We start from the raw sequence: 20,201 nt of genomic DNA, 5'->3' as shown, positions 1-20,201 counted from the left end.
TCTGACAGTCTGGGGTCTGAGTTGGGGACCCAAGCAACAGGAGTGGAGGGTAGCTTTTGAGCAAACAAGGTGAGGACTCCTGAGCCACGCTCAGAAGCTTTTATCCCTCTGGATGGTTAGGGACATGGAGAGAGAGGGTTCAGGCCTCTAAGGGAACCCCTCTGGAAGGGAAGTTAGAGCCCTTTCTCTCTCTGGGCACACCGCTGGGGGCAGGGCTGGAGGTGTCCCTGGAACTCTCATCTCAAGCACCCCCTAAACCTCCGGAGAGGCCAGGAGCCCTTCTATCTTGGGCACTGCATCGGGTGCTGACCGACAGGAGGGGAGTGAGGCGCCCGGGCCAGGAGGGGTCCCGAAACCCAAGCAGTGGCCAAAAATAATAACACGGAGAAGGCGCAGAAAAAAAGGAAGACAAACTATGCGTCGCTCCGGGCAGCCGGCGTTACCTGGAGTCGGCGGGCGGCGGCCGCCGGAGCTATTACTCACTGCGTGGCGCACCCCACCCGCGGGCCGCTGAACGGATTTTTCCGTGGGGAGGGGTGTCAGTGAGTCGGAGTGGGCCTCCTTACCACTCTCCTCGTGGGTACCCTTCCCGTCCCGCTTGCGGGACCGGGCCAAATCCCCGTCCCCGCTCCCACCAGGTCCCATTTCTCCCCGTCTGTCCGCGCCGGAGCTTCCTCCTAAGGCCTCTAGAGCCCCCTGAGGAACCTCAGCCCTGTCCTGCGTGAAGGGGACAGCTGAGCCAGGGCAGGGCCGGGGACTCCGTTGGCTTCCAGCTTTTTCTCAGTCTTCCCTCCAGCAAAGCCTGGGACCGAGGCTGCGCGCGGAGGACCGAGGAGAGGCGGGATGAAGTGGGAGGCGGGGGGCACTGGGCCGAGAGCGGTGGGATCCGCGCGCCCAGGGCGTGGGGCTGGGGGGTACGACTCTTAGGCCCCTGGGGAAGAAGGAGGGGTGGAAATGGGAGCAGGCGGGGCTCAGGGACCACTCAGTGGGGGGGGGGGCGGGGCTAAAAACCGGGGTGGGGGCCGAGGCAGGATGGGGGGGAGGAGCGGGCCAGGGCTGGGGGCCGCAGGGGACACTTAAGGGGCAAAGGGCTGAGAGCAGGGTGCAGGGAAGTGGGCAGAGGTATGAAAACGGGGTTGGGGGCGCCAGGTCCCAGATTGGGGGTGGGGAGCCTGGAGCTGGCGGGGTTGGAAAGAGTTCTCAGGCTGGTAGGGGCTGAGCGGGGGCTTCCGGGCCGCGGGACAGGGCGCGCGCGGTGTGCGGCGGGGCGGAGGCCGGACGGGTGGGGCGCGCGGTGCCCGCGGGCGGGCGGGCGGCGGGGAGGCCGGTGCGGGGCCCGCCGCCCCCCCGGGGCCGGGCCGGGCCGGGGGCGGGGCCGGGCGGGGCCAGCGGCGCATTAGCGCCTTGTCAATTCGGCTGCTCAGACTTGCTCCGGCCTCCGCGCCCGCGCCCAGCGACGTGCGGGCTGCTTGGCCCGCGCCCTCCCGCGCCGGCCTCGAGCCCCGCGCCCGGCGCCCCGCGCCGCCGCAGCCGCCGCCCGCCGCCTCCTGCCGCGCGCCCCCGGCAGCGCCGGCCCCATGCCCGCCGGCCGCCCGGGCCCCGCCGCCCAATCCTCGCGGCGGCCGCCGCCGCTGCTGCCCCTACTGCTACTCTGCGTCCTCGGGGCGCCGAGAGCCGGATCAGGAGCCCGTGAGTACCCGGCGTCCTGTTCCCTTCTTCCCGCCTGGGCCGAGAGCGTGCGCCCCGGGGGCAGCTGCGGGGGGAGGGGGGCGCGGGCGCCACCTGGACGGCCCGGGAACAAAGGAAGGCGCCCCCGGCGCGGCCCTCGGGGCGCCCTCACCTGCGGGGCGCACGGCGCCGCAGTCCCCCGGCCAGAGGGTCTGGCTTCCACGCCCTAGGCCTTCTTACCTGGGCCGCCCGGCCGGGGACACCCGGCTCTGCCCTGGGGGTCGGGGGTGCCGCGGCCTGGGACTCGCTGAACTCCAGGACGCGGCGGGTGCACGCAACAGCGCCCGTGGACTCGGAGCCGTGGAGACCAAGGGGCACCGCTCCCAGTCAGGGGCGCACGCGGTAGGCGCGTTGGGTGCTGGCTCCGGGCGCCCCCCCTCCCCGAGTGGAGGGATGAGCCCCGCGAGGAAGGCGGGGCGGCGGGAGGGGGGCCGCTCTGGCCGCCTGGCGCGCGGCCCGGGGTCCCCGGGGACGCGCCTCTCCGCGGGCCGGCGCCGCCGCCGCCGCCCTCCCCTAGCGGGACCCCGCGCTCGGGGGTCCGCGGAGTCCCAGCCACCGGCGGGCTCGGAACCATTCCTGGCCAGGCTGCGCGGGGCTGAGAGTCTCCACCGAGAGAAATCTTTGTGAGCGAGTGGGTGAGAGTGAGAGGGAGCAGGAGCCAGAGAGTCGGGGCACCAGTGGCCCAGCCTTGGTGGGGGGGGGGGGGGGCAACAGGGAACCCACGGCCCGCAGCCCAAGACCCCCGCCCTGTCAGGAGCTCCTGGCCCCCGGCACTCTCTGTCCCCCCCATCAGAAGCACACCCCCTCCAGGACACCGTCTCTACATCCAGACCCTCTCTGGGACACACCCAGAGACACACAAAGACACACTGGCTTGTGGCCCGTCACCCTCGCCCTCAGATGAGCGCACACTGCAGCCCAGATGCACATTCGCACACCATCGGGGCGCGCACACACACATTCCATCCCTGACACACACACATTCGTGGTCACACACATTCCTCCGGGGGAGGCAACACAGGGGTATACACGCAGGCACAGCCTGCCCTAGACGTTCCCAGTCATTCCATGCGCCCCATCCAGGCGCTCGGGTCGCTGGGGGCCCCCCCCCACCCCCCTGCACACACTGCTCCCCAGGCCATCCCACGCTACACAGAGCCATTTGCAAGCTTCCTGTGGTGCTCTTCCAGAAAGGACGGGGTCTGGGCACCCCCTGGGGACACTTGCTGAAAGCCCCGCATGCCCGAGGTGCCTGGGCAGGTGAGGGGCTGACCCAGGCCCTCCGGGGTTCCCTGGCAACCCTGCTCTAGGCCGTGAGCAGTGCCTGTAAGTGCCACTGTTAGCGGCTGGCTTTGTTTCCCAGTCCGCAGAGCAGCAGGCAAAGGTGGTGGTGGTTGGGGGGATTGTTGTGCGTGTGTTTTTTCCTTTAAGAGGGAAGAAATTAAATAAAAGATTCTCACACCTCAGCAATATGTTTCTACTTACGGTGTGTCTTAGCACCTGAGCAGCAGGCGGGTGGGTCGTAAAGTGTCTGCAGGTACCAGCGGGACAGGAGATGGGGACCCCTGTCGGGACCCCGGGATGGAGGCCACCCTCCTGCCTTGCTTGCAGAGAATCTCACACTTTTCCCTTTTAAAACACATGGTGTTCCTTTTTAATAACGGCAGTGGCTCCAGATTGGGAAGGGAGAAGGAAAAAAACTTTTAAAGGCCCCAGCTCTGTGTGAAAGGCAGGGAGGCAGGGAGCAAGGGGAGGGGGGTGGTTGTCCAAAAGCTTAGCTCAGGGATATGCTTTGGGGAGCCTTCTAGGAGGCCCCCCAAACCAGGCAAGGGCCGCTACGACCTTCGTGGGCTGTTCCCAGCTGCTTTGCCTGGCCTGAAATGTGTGCGTCCAGGTCCCAAGTGCCTTGGCCCATTGTTTGGGGAGACCTGAAGGGACCTGGGAGCCAGCTGGGACCTCAGAACTGGGACGGGCTGTAATCCCCATAGTTCCTAGGTGCTGCAGTGTGCTGGGCCCTCTGGACATCATGATCTCATCTCATTAATCTCCCCAACAGGTAGAACGTATTTTCCTCCCATTTTATGGAGGAGGAAACTGAGAACAGGAGAGGGGAAGCCAATTGCTCAGGTGCTCCAGCTGGGATTGGCACCGACGTCCCAGGAGAAGTCCTCATTCTGACCTTTTCTGGTGGAACTTGGTCTGGGGGGGGGGGGGAGGACTGGCCTGTCCAGGCCCGCCTGGCCTTGCCCTCTCGCCCTGTCCCCCGCCCAGCCCCAGGAGGGCAGCTGCAGCTGCTGGCAGGCAGGCCACGCCAGCCCAGGCCAGGCGGGTGTGGCAGAGGGGCAGTGCCCCCCAGCCAAGACCCCCCAGAGAGCCCCTTCCTGGCTAAGACGATGCTGGTGGGTGGGGGGCAGGAGGGGCGTGACCTACCCCCAAACGGTTGAGAGTGGGCCTGGGGTCCAGGCAGGCCTGGCCGTGCCTCCCACCCTGGTGGGGGGGCCCAGGCAGGAAGCGGTGGGTGGGCCGGGGCAGAGACGCTGGCACGCCCGAGTTCATGCCGAAGGAATTCCGAATTAGCGGGCGGCTGGCTGCCTGGGACCTCCGGGGCGGCCCCCTGGCCCCCGCCCCCGGCCGCCCCCGCCTCCTCGGCTCTGGCCCGCTCAGCCGGCTTCTTCGCACGGACGCTGAGACCTCCGGCGAGCCCTGGGCCAAGCCCCAAACGCAACTGTGATCCCAGGCTCCAGCAAGAAATGGCCCTCAAGCCAAGTTTGCCCCGGAAAACCGTCAGGGCCAGCGGGGAGAACCACGTCCACCCCACCTCGCCCATCTGAGGCAGTGAGGGCCAGCAAAGGGCAGCCGCTGGCATTCAGGGTGCCTCCCAAGGGGCCAGGATCACCCTGTCCTTGGCTGCCATCTTAGGGAAGCTGGGCTACCCCCACCCCGCTGCCCCCCTGCAGTCCCTTTTTACAGCTGCCTGGGAATCCTTTTAAAATGTAAATCTTCCCCTGTTAGGAACCCTGGAATAACCCCTCCCTGCAGGTCTGGCACTGCTGACCTCCCAGACCTCATTCCCCACCACTCCTGCCCCAGGACCTTTGCACTTGCTGCTCCCACTGCCTGGACACTCTCTCCCAGATGTTTTCTTGGTTACTTCAACTTTATTCAGGTCTCAGCTCAAATGCCTCATCAGATAGGTCTCCTGGGGGTGTGCTTCACTTTCTCCCGTATTTATTCTTAGATATTTATTTGTTCTTTTTCCTGTTGCTCCCTTGGATTCAAGGCCCACCAAGGGCAGGAATATTGAGTATCTTGGTCACCATTGTGCCCTCAGCTCCTGGCAAACTGTAGATGTTCCATTCATGCATGCATGCATGAATGAACAAATGAGTGAATGAGTCCTCACAACTGCTCTTGGTGGAGGGGGAGGCCCCTTCCCAAGAGGCTCAAAGAAGTAAAGTGAATGGGCCAAGCTTCCACAGTCAGCTGGGGGCATTTGAACCCAGGTCAGCCTGGCTTAAACATCCCACAGGGTTGTCCTTATGACAATATTTTCACTCCTCTCAAACATGTGGTTTATACCACGATGCCCATTTTCCAGATGGGGAGACTGAGGCTCAGAGAGGGGTATCAGGGTCTCGGACTGCGCAGCCTCTCACCCTTACCTGGACCTTGGTTTCTCCTTGGATAAAAACAGACTCGTCTTAGGTTCTAACCCCAGCAGTAGACAGGAGGGAGGACATCAACCATGGTATCCCCGAGACCCTTGTGCCCAGCACCCAGTTCCACACAATCCTGTTTAGGAAGTCACTTTCCATCTGATCTTCACAATGGCCCTAGGGATCATGAGCTTTCTTGCTCCCGTCTTGCAGATTAGGAAAAATGAGTTGAAGGAAAACACAATGAGAGCCAGTCCCTTTGGATGGGGGTTGGGGGCCTAGAGTTTGCCCCGGCCTCCTTCAGTTTCAGCAGCACAGGGCAACAAATCTGGGTTTCGGTAGCGTGCCCTTCTCTCATTCAATGACTTTGGGCAAGAGATGATGACTCAGAGCCTCAGTTTTTTCACCTGTAAGATTACCGGGATTCTAGTAGGCGTCAGTACACTTTTTTAGAAGTGTCTCCCTCCCCCCAACCCCCAAAGACATACCTACTATGTGTGTGCCTGTAGGGATATCAGTCTTTTATTTCTAATTGCCAAAAATGAAATGAAGAAAAGAAAAGAAGTAAAGAAAAGGCAAGAAAAAGAATGTAATAGTTGTCAGAACTATGTGCGAAGCCAGATTTACTTGAGTCTGAATGGGCGTTTATGCCTGAGTTTTGTGGCCGCTCCCAGAGCCTTGGGCACGTCCGTGAAGACGTGGCTTGGAAGGACCTGACTTGTGGAATCACAACCGTCCTGAGGCTAAATCTTGGCTTTGCCGCCAACCTTGGGCTGGTCACTTGGCCTAATTGAGCCTCAGTTTCCTTATCTGCGAAATGGGAGACAAAAATAAACAGCTCGTTTGTAGGATTGCCATGAGTCCAGAAGTCCTAGCACGGTGGGGGGCTCAGGGCAACTCCATCTCACGCCTGACGGGCACTCCTCTCTGACCCCAGACACGGCTGTCATCAGCCCCCAGGACCCCACGCTCCTCATCGGCTCCTCCCTGCAGGCCACATGCTCAGTGCACGGGGACCCGTCAGGCGCCACAGCCGAGGGCCTCTACTGGACCCTCAACGGACGCCGCCTAGCCCCCGAGCTCTCCCGTGTGCTCAACGCCTCCACCCTGGCCCTCGCCCTGGCCAACCTCAACGGATCCAGGCAGCAGTCAGGCGACAACCTCGTGTGCCACGCTCGTGACGGCAGCATCCTGGCCGGCTCCTGTCTCTATGTTGGCTGTAAGCGGGCCCCCAGGATATCCACGGGCAACTCCTGGGAGAGGGGCATGCATCACGGGCCCTCTGGCCCAGGACGGAACAGTGGGCCTGCTGGTGGAGAGGCAGGGACTTCTGGGCGTGGGCATGAGAGCCTGGAACCCCCGAACCTGTCCTCAGGAGGTTCCAGGCAGACAGCCTGGCCAACGGCCACTCTGGTCACCCTCCTTCTACTCCAGGATGGGGGCCCAGCTGGTGGCTAGGAACCTCACCTATCCAGGGCTGGTCCAGACCCTCAGTCCCCTGCACCCCCTTCCCCAGTGCCCCCAGAGAAACCCTTCAACATCAGCTGCTGGTCCAAGAACATGAAGGACCTGACATGCCGCTGGACGCCGGGAGCCCAAGGGGAAACCTTCCTCCACACCAACTACTCTCTCAAGTACAAGCTGAGGTTGGTGGTGGTGGTGGTGGCCCTTGGGTGACGTGTGTTCCAGCCTGGCTGTGAGGTCTCGGCAAAGCCCACCCTCTCCAAGCCGGGTGTCCCTTCTGCCCTCTGGGGCTGCCATGGGGAGGTCTGGGGGTCTGAAGAGACTCTTCTGTGTCCTCACACCCCCTCCTGCCCCGCAGGTGGTACGGGCAGGACAACACGTGTGAGGAGTACCACACGGTAGGGCCTCATTCCTGCCACATCCCCAAGGACCTGGCTCTCTTTACGCCCTATGAGATCTGGGTAGAGGCCACCAACCGGCTGGGCTCGGCCCGCTCCGATGTGCTCACCCTGGACATCCTGGATGTGGGTGAGCCCCCCCACCCCAGCTCCTAGGCCCACGAGGGAGCCTGCACCTCCTCTCTCGGCTCAGCTCATGGCTGAGGCTCCAGCTCCGACCCTGGCTGGGGCCGGGAGGAACTAGGCATCCACCCATCGGTCCCCAGTCCCCTAAAGCAGCCAGGATACCCCCACTCTGTGGAGAACACCTGGCCTGGCTGCCTCCCCCTCGGCAGCCCAGGTGTGCAGGAGGGGGCCCCGGGGGAGCTGGGAGGGGGCGCCCAGGTCGGGAGGCGCCCCAGGAAGCCTCAGCCTGGAGCTGGGGGGGGGGGTGCGCAGGCGGGAGGCAGGAAACGGATGATCTGCGAGCAGAATTGGGCCTAATCTAATTAGGGTGTTTCTCAGCCCCTAGCAGGCCTGTGCCTTAACCCTTTCAGACCCTCACTAAGGCCTCAGGGGGAGAGGCCAGACCTCTCTGCTGCCCACAGGGCTCCCAGAAGGATCCCCAGAAAGCTAGTAGCCATCCCCCACCCCAGTCGGCTTCCTGCCTTGCTTCCTCAAGTCCTGAAGGTGCAGTGGGCAGGTTCTGAGCCTCAGTCTTCCCTCTGCACCAGGAAGGCTGTCATTTGAAAACTTTTGTAAACAAAGAAGGTCCAGAGGTGCAGGTGGGCAGTGGAGGGGGGGTGGGGTGAGGTCAGGAGGAGCTTCCCAGGGGTCTGGCAGCCTCATGGCCCCCTGGCCTCCTGGGCATAATAATAACAATAGCATCAGCCAGGCAGCGTCTGCTTTTACATAGTTCCCTGAAGATAGGATTATGTTTCTCCTGTCACAGATAATAAGGGTGATAACAGCTAACATTAATTGAGTGCTTCTAGGTGCTGAGTGTTTCCCAAATATTATCTAATGTAATCCACCCGTCCTGAAAGGGTGAAGGGGGTGGGGGGGGAGAGGGCAGAGCCCAGGCAGGTGCCACCAAAGCCCTGTGCGCTGAGATTCGAGCCCACACGGGGCCAGCCCGGTTCTAGGACAGCTGAGTGATGAAGCCCCGCCCGCCCCGCAGTGACCACCGACCCCCCACCCGATGTGCACGTGAGCCGAGTTGGGGGCCTGGAGGACCAGCTGAGCGTACGCTGGGTTTCCCCGCCGGCCCTCAAGGACTTCCTCTTCCAAGCCAAGTACCAAATCCGCTACCGAGTGGAGGACAGCGTGGATTGGAAGGTGCCTGACACCCCCACCCCCCCCCAACCCCTTGCGCCTCCCCCGCCCCCGGCCTCTGACCCTGCCACTGCCGCCAGGTGGTGGACGATGTGAGCAACCAGACCTCCTGCCGCCTGGCCGGCCTGAAGCCAGGCACAGTCTACTTCGTGCAAGTGCGCTGCAATCCCTTTGGCATCTACGGCTCCAAGAAGGCAGGGATCTGGAGCGAGTGGAGCCACCCCACGGCCGCCTCCACCCCTCGCAGTGGTGAGCACCCTAGCAGGGCTGGGTGGTCAGGAGACTTCTCCCAAAGCAGCGAGAGCCTCTGTTGCTTTGTTTCCTCCGAGAGAGCAGAGGTCTCAAGTTGGTGGCTCCTGGGGCCAAATGTGGCCCTTGGATCCATTTTCTTTGACCTGTCATTTGGCGGGGGGGGGGGGGGGAGTTTGACCTACTTGCAGACATTTAAAGACAGGAAGTTTTAACACCAGTATCTCAGGTTTCCTGGAAAAATTAATTGTCTAGAAAATGTTGGGGTGCCTGGCTGGCTCAGCTGGAAAAGCAGGAGACTCTTGATCTCAGGGTTGTGAGTTCAAGCCCCACGTTGGGTTTAGAGAGTACTTAAAGATAAAATCTTGAAAAAAGAAAATGTAACAGGACACAGCCAGAGTTGCCCCACAGCCCCCATCAGCAGAGGTGGCCCCTTCTTCACTCAGGGCCCTCACTCTCTAGTGGCCCCATCCCCACCAGGCCCATTTGGCCCATCTGTACCCCCTCCCTAATCCCTAAAGGCAAGTGAGTTTGAAACCTCTGCTTCTGAGGCTGATCAGCTACCAACTCTCCCTCTAATGGGCCTTGGTTTCCCCTTCTGATCAAGGTAGGGGAATGGGGACCATCAGGGGCCCGAGTCTGACTTCCCTTGCCATCTGGGGCTTCTCTAAGCCCATGAGCCTCCATTCTCTTTGCGAAATGGTACGGAATATGTTACATGAAATGTCTGCCCTCAGCTTTTCCATCTGGAAAGTGGGGACAACAATCATACCCACCTCAGGCTATTGTTAGGGTTAGATGAGGTAATCCAAGAAAGTGCACTCGCCTGGTGGGCGCCATCTAAGTGTTTGCAAGTGGTACTTACTATGGTTCCCATCTCCTGCGCCCCCACAGTTTCACCCCAAGGGAGCCTCCTCTTCTTAGGTGAGGACACAGAGGCCCTAGGAGGTTCAGCCAGCCCCCAAGGTCACACAGGGATCTGAATTCAGTTTCCTTGAAGTCCAGGTCCATCCTCGTGGGATGATGGGAAAACTGAGGCCCAGAGGGTGTTTCAAAGCAGGGGGCGGGGGGGGATGGTGGGGGGCAGAGCCAGGCTTCAGCCAGTTCCCCAGCCCCCATCCTGGGCCCCTCCAGGTTCTGGGGGTGGGCGGGAGTGAACACGGCCGGGAGGGGCCTGCGCCTTGGCCCCTGCTCGTGCCCAGCACCTGCGATTCTTGCACGGGAGCCAGCAGGCGGCTGCGTCCGCTGGAGAGGCTAGGGAGGCCGGGGGAGGCCAGCAGGGGCGGTGGGGGCCGTGGCCGTGCCAGGGCCTGTCAGCGGGTTCCCGGCGTTATTTATGACGTGAGGCCGATGTCCTTATCTGCCGGCCTGCTAGGGGCTGGCTGCGGCCGGCAGCTGGACAGACAGGCCGGCCTCCCACCTGGCCCTCCCAGCCCACTCCCCATCCCACTGGTTCCTTCTCTCAGGCCTGTCCTGGGGACCGTCCCTCCTCCTGGCCCCCTTGGGGTCTCGTCTCACTGTCTCCCTCCATCCCTCTGTCACTCTCTTCCCCTGTATCTCTCTGCATTTCTGCCTTTTCTGGTTTCTGTATCCCTACATCCCCACATCACTGTCTCTGCCCACTCCAGTCCTCTCTCGACCTTGCCCTTTTCTGTCCCTCTGCATTTGCTGTCCCCTGTTGCTTTGGCCCTCCCGACATCTCCCTGTCTCTCCTTGTCTCCATCTTTCCATCTCTGCCTCTCTTTCTCCAGCTGTCTCTCTCTCTCTCTCTCTCTTTCTCTGTCCCCTGCTAGGTGTCTGAGTCTCATCTCATCTGGCCCTGGCTTCGCTCCTTCTCCCCCTCCCTTCCACTCACACCTGGCTCAGGCCACGGGAATCAGTTTCCTGGAGGAGACATGAAGGAAGACCTTCTCCTTCCCCTGCCTCCTACCTCCTCGGGGGCTCAGCTGGGCTGCTGTGCTGGGTGGTAGACAGGACCCGGTCCCGGAGAAACCGGGAGGGAGGCGCCCAAGGGCAACACGGTCCCACCAAGGCGCGGAACCTCCCTCTGCTGCCCTCGCGCGCCCTCTGGCGGGCGCGTCATGACGCTGCGGCTCCTCCCCCCACATCAGAGCGCCCGGGCCCGGGCGGCGGGGCGTGCGAGCCGCGGGGCGGCGAGCCGAGCTCGGGGCCGGTGCGGCGCGAGCTCAAGCAGTTCCTGGGCTGGCTCAAGAAGCACGCGTACTGCTCGAACCTGAGCTTCCGCCTCTACGACCAGTGGCGAGCCTGGATGCAGAAGTCACACAAGACCCGCAACCAGGTAGGAAGGAGGGACCCGCGGGCGAGGGATGGAGTGGTGGGAGCTGGGAGGGAATCGGGCTGGGGAGGTAGGTCCGCAGCCCCCAGACACTGCCTCCTTCCTTCCAAGCACAGGACGAGGGGATCCTGCCCTCGGGCAGACGGGGCACGACGAGAGGTAAGGGGGGCCCACCCCAGCTGCCTGGGTGGGTGGGCGGGCGGGCAAGGGAGGGAGACAAGGGCCCCTCCTGGTGGCCACAGGCCCGTGGGCCCCCCACCCTCAGCCTTAGAGTTGCTGAGATGGAATCCCTTCCTCCATGTCTTATTCATCAGCATTTACCTAACACCTAGTGATTACCTAGTCCTGTGGCCTTTAGCCTAGTAAAAGCATCTGACCCCGGAAAACGTCCAAAGTCAAATGTCATCTTCAAGAATGAACATACTCACCCCAGTTAGCATATATGAGCACCTACTGCATGCTCGCCCTGTGCCAAGTGCTTTACCCACAGGACACCCTTTGGGACGAACAGATAGTCTTACTTCTCAAATGGGGAAACCAAGGCCCTGAAAGGGGCAGTACCCTACTCAAGGTCACAAAGCTGAAAGTGGCAGGGCCCCGACCTGAACTGGGGCCTCCTCAACTGCTCTGTAATTGGCAGAGTACCCTTGGAGGGTACTGGCCCCTCCCAGGCTCCCTGCTTAGCTTGGCTTCCCCTCTGCCTGCAGGTCCTGCCAGATAAGCTCTAGGGACTGGGGCCACCCTCCCTGCTGCGTGGAGACCTGGGGGCTGCACCCAGACTGGGGGCTAACTCTGTACCCTCACCTCAGGGCACCGAGCACCCTCAGCTGGAGCTGGGGTGGGTGTTCTGAGGGTCACAACATCCTTGACCTCCATGTGAGGCCACTCTTGGGTGCAACTCCAGTGGGGGTGTGTGTGAGGATTGGCTAAGCTGCCCAGAACCCCTGCCAGGGCTGGGGGTGAAGAGGGGTCATTATTCCCCCGCCCCCACCTCATCCAGGACCCCTGCAAAGAATCTTTTTAAATAAACAAGCTATTTAGGTGCCCTGATTGTGAAGATGTTTGGGGCTCGATTGGCCCAGGGGCCGTGGGGTTTAGGGGAAGCACGAGGAATCCTAATGACCCACCCTATGGGCTTGGAATCTTTGCCTCCCAGAATTTCAGACTCTGTCTCCAGGATGTGAAATATCTGGTTTTAAACTCACTGGAGGGTGTGATCCAAAACACCAGCCCTGCTGTCCAGGAGCAGGGGGGAGTCATACCTGCCATCCCTGGCCTCGTGGGGCCTCCTCCCCAGGGACACCCACTCCAGCACCCCAGGACACAGAGACAGTGGAGCAGCTACAGACGAAGGGTTCTTTATTGTGGGAGGTGCAGCAAACTCAAGGGCAGTCGGCGACCTGGTGGAGCGTGACCCCAGCCAGCTGACAGTCAAGGGGTAGGCTTGGGGACATTTCCCACATCCCTTGGTGTGTCACTCGGGAGCCACCATCACTCGGCAGATTCTGCATCAAACCTAAGGTCCTGAAGAACCTCGCTGATCGCTTCCATGGTTTTAATTACCCTACAAGAGTGGATGGGAACTATAAATAAAACCCAGATGGGGCGAATTAGCTGCCACTGCGAAGCTCCTAGGGGGCCGTGGCAAGCCCCGGGCCCTCCTGCCCGCCGCCAGAGTTCCAGGCAGAACTGGTGGCCGAGAGAACCATTTGGGTGCCTGGGAGAAGGGGTGGTCCTGTGGGTGAGAGTGGGCAGAGAGAAAAAGCCGTCTTGAGCAGGTGCCATCAGAAGGTTGTGCTATGTCACATAGCAGATATTGAGTGGGTGTGCACTCGTGGGTGCTTGCGGGGCCTGGAGGTAGGAATGTGCAGGCCCGTGTCTGGTGGGCAACCGTGTCCAAGCTCTTAAGTCCAGCCATGTGAGCAAGATGGGCATGTATGAGGTGCCCAACTGTGTCCCAGAACTGTGCGAGTCTGGTGTGAAATTGTAGGGCGTGTGCACCGGGACAATGTGTGCTGTATGTCTGGGAACCACCAGGTAAGGACTCCAGTGTGCACACCCTAAGGGTTGTGTGCAGGTCCAAAGGGTCAGCCCAGTATGACTGTGCCAGCCTTGGGGCACACCTGGCTGAGAGTGGGTGCCTGAAGGTGCACGTGCAAATCTAACACCTCCAGCCCACTGGGAGTAAGCGCTCACTTCATCTTCAGCTGGTGCGTCTCCAGGGTGTCTTCCTGCCCAGTCAGCTCTGGCGTCCCCATCAGCTGCAGCAGGGCCACCTGATGTGGGCAACCGGAAGGATGTCACAGCTGGCAGGACCCCCCCCCGCCCTCCCACACAGATCAGGCAGGGAGACACTGAAGCACCCAGAAAGGCAGCACAGGATGGGGACATGGCAGGATTTCGCAACGGGTGGTGCTTCGCACGCACGGAGTCTGCGAGTCAGTTTCAAGGGCCCCCGAGAAGGATCGAGTGGGCAGGCCCTAGATTAGTGGGTGGCGCAATGTGGGTGTGGTCGCGTGAAGGCGTGGCATGGGCATAGCGGCACAGGCTCAGCCAGGAATTGGTGACAGGGGTGGAGTAGGTAGGACCTCATAGTCCCAAGGACGCGTGTGGAAGTGGGCCAAACACCTAGACTGGGATTGGGGTCTCCTAAAGCAGCGTGGCCTGGGAATCCCACTTTAGAGAGCGACGTGGGCGTGGCCTCACGTGGGCTCGGCCTGGGAAGTGCGTCTCGGTCGGGATTGGCTGTAGGGGTAGAGTAGGCGGGGTCTTGGAACCCATGGGAGGAGTAGGGCCAGAACCTAGACGGGGATATATATAGCGTTACCCAAGAGGGTGTCTGCTGTGGAAATTCACGCTCCCCAGTATGCACCGGGTTGAGGACCAGACCTGAGGCTATGGGAATAGCCAAAGGGGTAGGAGCGTAGTGGGGGCGGGCACTGGGCACAGCACTGGGGCTCCGGGGAAGTGGGCGTGTCCTGGGACTACGAGGGGCCAGGGCGGGAGAATCCCAAGTGAAACCTTAGTGGAGGATTGAGGTGGGGCACGGAGAAGTGGGGTCAGGGGCGCCGGGGCTGGGGTTTGGGTGGCCGGATTCTGGCTGTCGCCTATGAGGTGCAGAGGGCCACGACAGACCAGGCGCGGCGAAGGGGGCAGGGGCCGAGGATGGGGCCTCACCGTTGCCAGGCGCGTCTGCTCCAGCTGTTGCAGGCTTCGCACGTGGCTCGCGAGCAGCGGCTGCCCTCTGGGCCCAGACAGCTCGGCCTCCACCGCCAGCACCTCCCGCGAGGCGGCGGCGAAGGCCTGGGTCACCTCGTGCACCGTGCTCCGGTAGCGGGGGAAGTCGTAGGGCGGGCCGCTTCGCAGGTACTGGAGGTGGCCTCTGCGGCAGGTGGGGGTCCTGAGGCTACGCCCCCAGGCTCTCAGGCCCTGCACCCGCACTGACCACCTGAAAGTCCCCCAGGAAGGGTCCTTGGACCCCAGAGTGTGGAGGACACTCTCTGACTCCCGCAGGGTAAACGGAGATGGGCGCACTCCTGCGCTTGGGGAAGGGAGAGACGCCACGCGGAGTGGCCCATCGCGCAGTGGGGACGCGCCCTGGGTCCCAGCGGGGGAAAGCAAAGATCTGGTCCCCCAGCGAACCCCTCCCCACCTCTGACAACACAGCCGCTCAGGGACCCAGCTCCGCCCGCAGGCACGCCCATCCCCGGAGCTGGCTTGGGGCTGAACTCTGCGACCCCTGCCCACCCCTGCGCCCGCACTTACTCCTCCAGCCGGCGGAAGGCCTGCGCGCGCTCAGCCTGCAACTGGTGGATGCGCTGCACCAGCGCCCGGATCGGGGCATCTTTCTACGGGGCGGGGGGCATGGCTGGGGCATGAGGCCGGCGCCCCCAAGCCTGCACCGCCCACCCCGCGCCTGCTCCTGCTCAGGCCCGGGCTCACCCAGGGCCACTCTGGCTCCTCGCGCTCCGGGACACCGGTGGCCACCGCAGTACCATGCACCGAGGGGACGGCGGAGTCCGCCGAGGCCTTGGCAGTGATCATGACTGCGCAGCCCCGGCCCTGCCCAAGATTAGGGCGCTCCGCTGCACCAGGCGCCCCCTGCAGGCCCGGAGGTATCCGCACCCCAACCTGTGGCCGGCCAAACCGGAAACTTGGAGATCCAGAGGAAGAAGGGAGGAAAGACCAGAGTTTTAGGCCCTGTACCCCCCATCCACCTCGTTTGTCTCCGTCGAGCTCCTGCTTCCTATCGTGTTTGTCCTAGAATGTACAGCTCTGTAAACAAGGCCATCCCTCGGTTTGTTCGTACACATTTATCTCAACGTCTTTCACACTCCCATCCCATTTCCCACTCAAATAAAAAGAGCCCAAGAGGTGATCTTTTGCTATGATTGCTGTGACATGAGGATTTGATCAGAGGTTCCAATACCGGAGAGTCCAAAAGGCTGGAATGCAGCTTTTTAAAAAAAATGCTTGAGGGGCACCTGGGTGGCTCTGTCAGTTAATCACCCGACTTCGGCTCAGGTCAGGATCTCACGGTCCGTGAGTTCAAGCCCTGCGTCGGGCTCTGTGCTGACCGCTCAGAGCCTGGAGCCTGTTTCAGATTCTGTGTCTTCCTCTCTCTCTCTGCCCCTCCCCTGTTCATGCTCTCTCTCTGTCTCAAAAATAAATAAACGTTAAAATTAAAAAAAAAAAAAAGCATATTAAAAAATGCTTGAGAGGGAGAGAATCCCAAGTAGGCTCTGCTCTGTCAGCCCAGAGCCCCATGTGGGGCTTCATCTCACCCATGAGATCTTGAGCAGAAACCAAGAGTCGGATGCTTAACCAACGGACTCACCCAGGAGCCCCCAGCTGTTTAACAAATCTGGCAAACTGGCAGGTACTGTGTGCACTCCTCAGAAAGGAGCTAGCTGAAGGGAGCCTGTGCAAAGGCCCAGAGTCTGGGGTAGGGGTGAGGCCAGCAGGGCTTCGTTTTAAGTGCACAGGAGGCATTGGAGCTTTCTGCTGGGGATACACTACCTTGTTTGAGCTTTGGGAAGCTTCTTTCTCCAGGGATAAGTAGATGTTGGTAGCCTAGCCTAGGAAGCAGGGGCCAGCAGTTAACAGGGTTGAAACCCATGAAACAATAGAGACATTAGCCTTTAGCTGGTACTCCAGATCTGAGTCACTGTCCAGGCCTGGGTTGTCACCTGACACAAAGCCCCTGTCATCTCAAGACAAATAAAAGCATGGCCTTACCGGGGCCAGTCCAGGGCACTCCGAAGCTCACCTGATTCTCAGGAGCATCAGCACAAGGTTTATCAACACCAAGGCCTGCCCCTCCAAGACTGAGGTTAGAGGGCTTAGGTGGGCCCAGGTACTCCTCATATTCAGCCAACGGAGAACACGTTTTACACTAGGTGCAGTTTTTGTCTACCCACCCACACCTGGACACCTCCAGGGCACAGGCATGAAGTCATCCGAGTGTCTGAGTAGGGCCCAGGCGGTGACATGGCTGACCTGCAGTCTGGCAAGAGCCTGGGCTTGGGGGGGTTGGGGGAGTCTCCATTAAGGATGACAAAATGCAGACAGGCAGGTTCATGAGGGTATGCGGCAGAGGGCCGAGACTGAAACCCGTGTGCACTGTGGCTGTGAAAAACCCTGTTAGATGTGAAGGGCAGGGACCACCGCACATTTTATAGCTGAGACGATCAAAACCCAAAGGACACGGGACTCTCGAGGGCTGTGCAGAATCAAGTGATGGGAGTCCCTCCGGGAGATGCCCACAGCTCAGCCAGCTCCTCCTTGGACACACCAGCCATGCAGACACCAGTTACTGCTCCAGTCAATGAAAGGGAAACTTTATTGAGGCCCCAGGGCCTTGGGGCTCGGGCAGGAGGCCGTCCTGCAGGCAAAGGAAGAGCCGGTGGAGGGGCCTTATTTGACCTTCTTCTTGGGGCGCAGGTTGTTGGTGTGGCCGCACTTCTTCTTGCGGCAGTTGACTGCACGGGGGTGCAGGCGAGCGTAACACCTGCAGAAGGATGAGGGAGACTGGTGAGGACACACCCCAACCCAAGCCCTCCCCACCGGGGCCAGCCACCCCCTGCCGCCACCTGCGAGTACTCACTTGCGGCAGATCATCTTGTCGCAGTTGTATTTCTGGGCCAGCTGGCGGAGGGAAGGCTCAATGATGCCACCCCGCAGGCGAAGCACCAAGTGCAGGGTGGACTCTAGGAGGGGAAGGTCAGAGAGAGACAGTGACCAAGCCTGGCCCCAGCACCTCAGGCGCAGGGTAGGGCCCTCCAGAACTTCCTCAAATGAGAATCCCTTGGGTACTCTATACGTAGATGGACATACTGGCCCAGACCACCCCACACAACCTCCATCTCACTTCCCACCAGCCCAGGCTTTGGGCAGTCTGAGACTAACATATGCTAACCACAATGTGCATTGGGGTTCTCAACAGACAAGGTAACTTGTGAGGGATGTAAAGATGATCTTTCATTTTGCTGAGACATTAAATCTAGTTGCTACAGAAAGTGACAAGGATTCCTTTACGGTAGGGACAAAATTTCTCTTATCACATTTTTATACATGTTTTTAAAGATTTTATTTTTGTGGGGGCGCCTGGGTGGCTCAGTCGGTTAAACGTCCAACTTTGGCCCAGGTCATGATCTCACGGTTCGTGGGTTCAAGCCCCGCAACGGTCTCTGTGCTGACAGCTCGGAGCCTGAAGCCTGCTTCTGATTCTGTGTCTCCCTCTCTCTCTGCCCCTCCCCTGCTCACGCTCTGTCTCTCAAAAATAAAAAATAAAAAAATAAGAAATAAAAAAAAAGATTTTATTTTTGGGGTGCCTGGGTGGCTCAGTTAAGCAACTGACTTTGACTCAGGTCATGATCTCACAGTTCATGAGTTCAAACCCCATGTTGGGCTCTGTGTGGACAGCTCAGAGCCTGGAACCTGCTTCAGATTCTAGGTCTCCCTCTCTGCCCTTTGCCTGCTCACACGGTCTCTCTCTCCAATATAAACGTTAAAAAAAAAAAAATGTTATCTTTAAGTAATCTCAACACCCAATGTGGGGTTTGAACTCACAACCCAAAGATCAAGAGTTGCGTGCTCTACTGAGCCAGACTGGTGTCCCTCTTAGCACCTTTTTAAACAAAACAGTCTTTTAAAGAAAAAAAGGTGAGCATGATCAAGAGAAACCACTGCCACACCTGGAAACCTATGTGGCGACCAGGAGATGCTTCCCCCAGTGAAAACATTATTTTATAAAAGACTCCTCTAGCCCCATCTGATCACCTCCCCCCACCCTCCCCGATGCTGCCAATGAGATCATCAAAGCCTCATCCTTGCAAAGCCTCTTCCTTGGTTCTAGGCCTCGCGGGCCTCTGTCCAGCCACTCAACTCCCAGTACCTTTCTGGATGTTGTAGTCTGACAGAGTGCGGCCGTCTTCCAGCTGTTTGCCCGCGAAAATCAGACGCTGCTGGTCAGGAGGGATGCCTGGGAAGAGGAAAGCTCAGACTAAGACTCTGGCAAGCACATTGCTGGCAGCTTCCCTTCTCCCCGCAGGCGTGTTCTGGCATAGCCTCCAACCTATCAAAGGGGAAACTGAGGTGGAGAGAACAAGCTGTCCTCTTAAGATCACACAAGGGAAGCACTGGCCAAGGCTGAGGTCTATACAAGCCCAGCACCCATCCTGCCCATAACGGTGTCTCCTCCGGGCCGAGAGGGATTGCTGCTGAACAGAACCTCTGGACTCCGCTCAACTCACCCTCCTTGTCTTGGATTTTGGCTTTGACATTCTCAATGGTGTCACTGGGCTCAACCTCGAGGGTGATGGTCTTGCCCGTTAGGGTCTTCACAAAGATCTGCATCTCTGCGACTGCTGGAGGGTGGGGAGGAATAGGATGAAGAGGTTAAGAACTGCAGGTCTGAGCAGCTTGAGCTCAGGGGCTGGCCAGCCCCATGCCAGTATCAACCACAAGTCCTGGCCCATCCCAGCGCCTGTTTCCTTCCACCTCTCTGAGGCTACAGCCCAAATATCCTATAATCAAGGACTGTGCTTTCCGCACCTTACCCCTGGACCCCTGTGGCAAAGTGTGCTTCATGGGAGCAAAGACAGTGGTTATCCTCCTTGGGCCCAGCAAATGAAATTCTGGCAACTTTGAAGATGGAATGAGAAGTACGTAGCCGGGGCACCATTTGGTCAGGCACGTTTTCTTCCAGGGTGGCCGGGAGGTCCCATCCTCCCTCCCTTCCCTACCCCTCTGTAAGCCACATTTGCTCCACAAGCAGCCCTTCCTGCAAGGGAATGGGAATCCCGTTTTGGCAGCCGCTCCTCCCACACACTTTCCTCGGTGGCAGTTCTCTCCAACTCCAAGCTCAGACATCCGACACCCTGGCTTCCCTCGAAGTTATACCCAAACTCGCCCACACTTCTTGCCTTTGCTCCAACCCATAAACAGTGCCTGCCAAGCACGTGCCAGGTACTTATTTACACATATTTCATCTCCCCCCCCCCCCAAAAAAAAAAACCTTATAAGGAGGATGCTACCACCCTCTCCTTACAGATATATGAGAGAAGGCAAGTAGTGAATCACCCTGTGGGAGGGGGAAAGGACTTAATATTTTCAAAAGGTTTGGCGCATTGTGGGACACCAAAAAAAAAAAAAAAAACCAAAAAAACAAAACTTGCGCTTAGTACCCCCTCCCCCTTGCCCAGAAAGTTCATCCGCGCCCCCAGGCCTCCTGGGATAGCTTGGGCCGGAGGGGCGCATAGGCTCCTCTCCCAAAGACCCGTTCGCCACCCGGGGCCCAGTCCCGCCTGGGAACCTCGGCTCCACGCGCCCAACTTAGCCGACCCGGCCGCCCTGCCGAACCTGGCCCGCGTGGACGGGTTCCGGGCTGTCCCTTCCGCCACCGGGACGCCCGCGGCCTCCCACAGCCTCCCGCCCGACCCCGGTCTGGAGCGAACCCGCAACGCCGCTGCCACCAAACCGCTCGGGAACCTCGTTGAAGAGAAAGAGGGCGACGGACCGGAAACCGCCGATTTGCCGCCGAGAGCGCCTGCGCACCGAGCACGCTGCGCGCTTGCGTCACAATCCGCGCCGCGC

General features: G+C 60.2%; 3 protein-coding genes across 7 annotated transcripts; 1 reads left to right on the top strand and 2 right to left on the bottom strand.

Annotated features, from left to right (window-relative positions):
• Nucleotides 1-1,577: 1,577 nt before the first annotated feature.
• CRLF1 (cytokine receptor like factor 1) lies at nt 1,578-12,215 on the top strand. The gene is made up of 9 exons (XM_042927495.1): nt 1,578-1,689; nt 6,322-6,603; nt 6,901-7,030; nt 7,207-7,376; nt 8,406-8,563; nt 8,641-8,809; nt 10,921-11,108; nt 11,222-11,264; nt 11,813-12,215. Exons 1-9 carry the CDS (start codon nt 1,578-1,580, stop codon nt 11,824-11,826), a joined length of 1,266 nt encoding a protein of 421 aa, XP_042783429.1. The 3' UTR covers nt 11,827-12,215.
• A 211-nt stretch (nt 12,216-12,426) lies between these two features.
• REX1BD (required for excision 1-B domain containing) lies at nt 12,427-15,501 on the bottom strand. 3 transcript variants are annotated; one of them, XM_042927492.1, is made up of 5 exons: nt 15,048-15,195; nt 14,871-14,953; nt 14,283-14,511; nt 13,302-13,381; nt 12,427-12,669 (listed from the first exon to the last, which is right to left on the bottom strand). In XM_042927492.1, exons 1-5 carry the CDS (start codon nt 15,147-15,149, stop codon nt 12,597-12,599), a joined length of 567 nt encoding a protein of 188 aa, XP_042783426.1. In that variant the 5' UTR covers nt 15,150-15,195; the 3' UTR covers nt 12,427-12,596. The 3 variants fall into 3 exon arrangements, with proteins under 3 accessions (XP_042783426.1, XP_042783427.1, XP_042783428.1); XM_042927493.1 differs by having other exon boundaries at nt 12,433-12,669; nt 14,283-14,487; nt 15,048-15,194; XM_042927494.1 differs by lacking the exon at nt 12,427-12,669 and adding an exon at nt 13,770-13,906 and having other exon boundaries at nt 13,313-13,381; nt 15,048-15,501.
• Nucleotides 15,502-16,929: 1,428 nt separating this feature from the next.
• On the bottom strand, nt 16,930-20,169 carry UBA52 (ubiquitin A-52 residue ribosomal protein fusion product 1). Of its 3 annotated transcripts, none has more exons than XM_042928946.1 (5): nt 20,063-20,169; nt 18,860-18,973; nt 18,502-18,588; nt 17,212-17,314; nt 16,930-17,115 (listed from the first exon to the last, which is right to left on the bottom strand). In XM_042928946.1, exons 2-5 carry the CDS (start codon nt 18,960-18,962, stop codon nt 17,022-17,024), a joined length of 387 nt encoding a protein of 128 aa, XP_042784880.1. In that variant the 5' UTR covers nt 18,963-18,973; nt 20,063-20,169; the 3' UTR covers nt 16,930-17,021. The 3 variants fall into 3 exon arrangements, with proteins under 3 accessions (XP_042784880.1, XP_042784882.1, XP_042784881.1); XM_042928948.1 differs by having other exon boundaries at nt 18,860-18,970; nt 20,063-20,158; XM_042928947.1 differs by lacking the exon at nt 20,063-20,169 and adding an exon at nt 19,968-20,056.
• Between the last annotated feature and the right edge of the window lie 32 nt (nt 20,170-20,201).

The sequence above is a fragment of the Panthera leo genome, chromosome A2, assembly GCF_018350215.1.
Source record: "Panthera leo isolate Ple1 chromosome A2, P.leo_Ple1_pat1.1, whole genome shotgun sequence".
Classification (NCBI taxonomy): domain Eukaryota; kingdom Metazoa; phylum Chordata; class Mammalia; order Carnivora; family Felidae; genus Panthera; species Panthera leo.
Note: the sequence above shows the minus strand (reverse complement) of the source record. Positions and strands in the feature narration are given on the sequence as shown.

Bases quoted from the DNA above. Each gene is read 5' to 3' on its own strand.
- CRLF1 (XM_042927495.1), top strand. From the start codon at position 1,578: ATGCCCGCCGGCCGCCCGGGCCCCGCCGCCCAATCCTCGCGGCGGCCG. The intron at 7,031-7,206 runs GTTGGTGGTGGT...CCTGCCCCGCAG, and splicing joins TCTCTCAAGTACAAGCTGAG to GTGGTACGGGCAGGACAACA. The intron at 7,377-8,405 runs GTGAGCCCCCCC...CCCGCCCCGCAG, and splicing joins CCTGGACATCCTGGATGTGG to TGACCACCGACCCCCCACCC.
- REX1BD (XM_042927492.1), bottom strand. From the start codon at position 15,149: ATGATCACTGCCAAGGCCTCGGCGGACTCCGCCGTCCCCTCGGTGCAT. The intron at 14,954-15,047 runs GTGAGCCCGGGC...CCCGCCCCGTAG, and splicing joins AGGAGCCAGAGTGGCCCTGG to AAAGATGCCCCGATCCGGGC. The intron at 14,512-14,870 runs GTAAGTGCGGGC...CTGGGGGCGTAG, and splicing joins GCCTTCCGCCGGCTGGAGGA to CCTCAGGACCCCCACCTGCC.
- UBA52 (XM_042928946.1), bottom strand. From the start codon at position 18,962: ATGCAGATCTTTGTGAAGACCCTAACGGGCAAGACCATCACCCTCGAG. The intron at 17,315-18,501 runs GTACTGGGAGTT...TTCCCCTCCTAG, and splicing joins AGACTACAACATCCAGAAAG to AGTCCACCCTGCACTTGGTG. The intron at 17,116-17,211 runs GTGAGTACTCGC...ATCCTTCTGCAG, and splicing joins GACAAGATGATCTGCCGCAA to GTGTTACGCTCGCCTGCACC.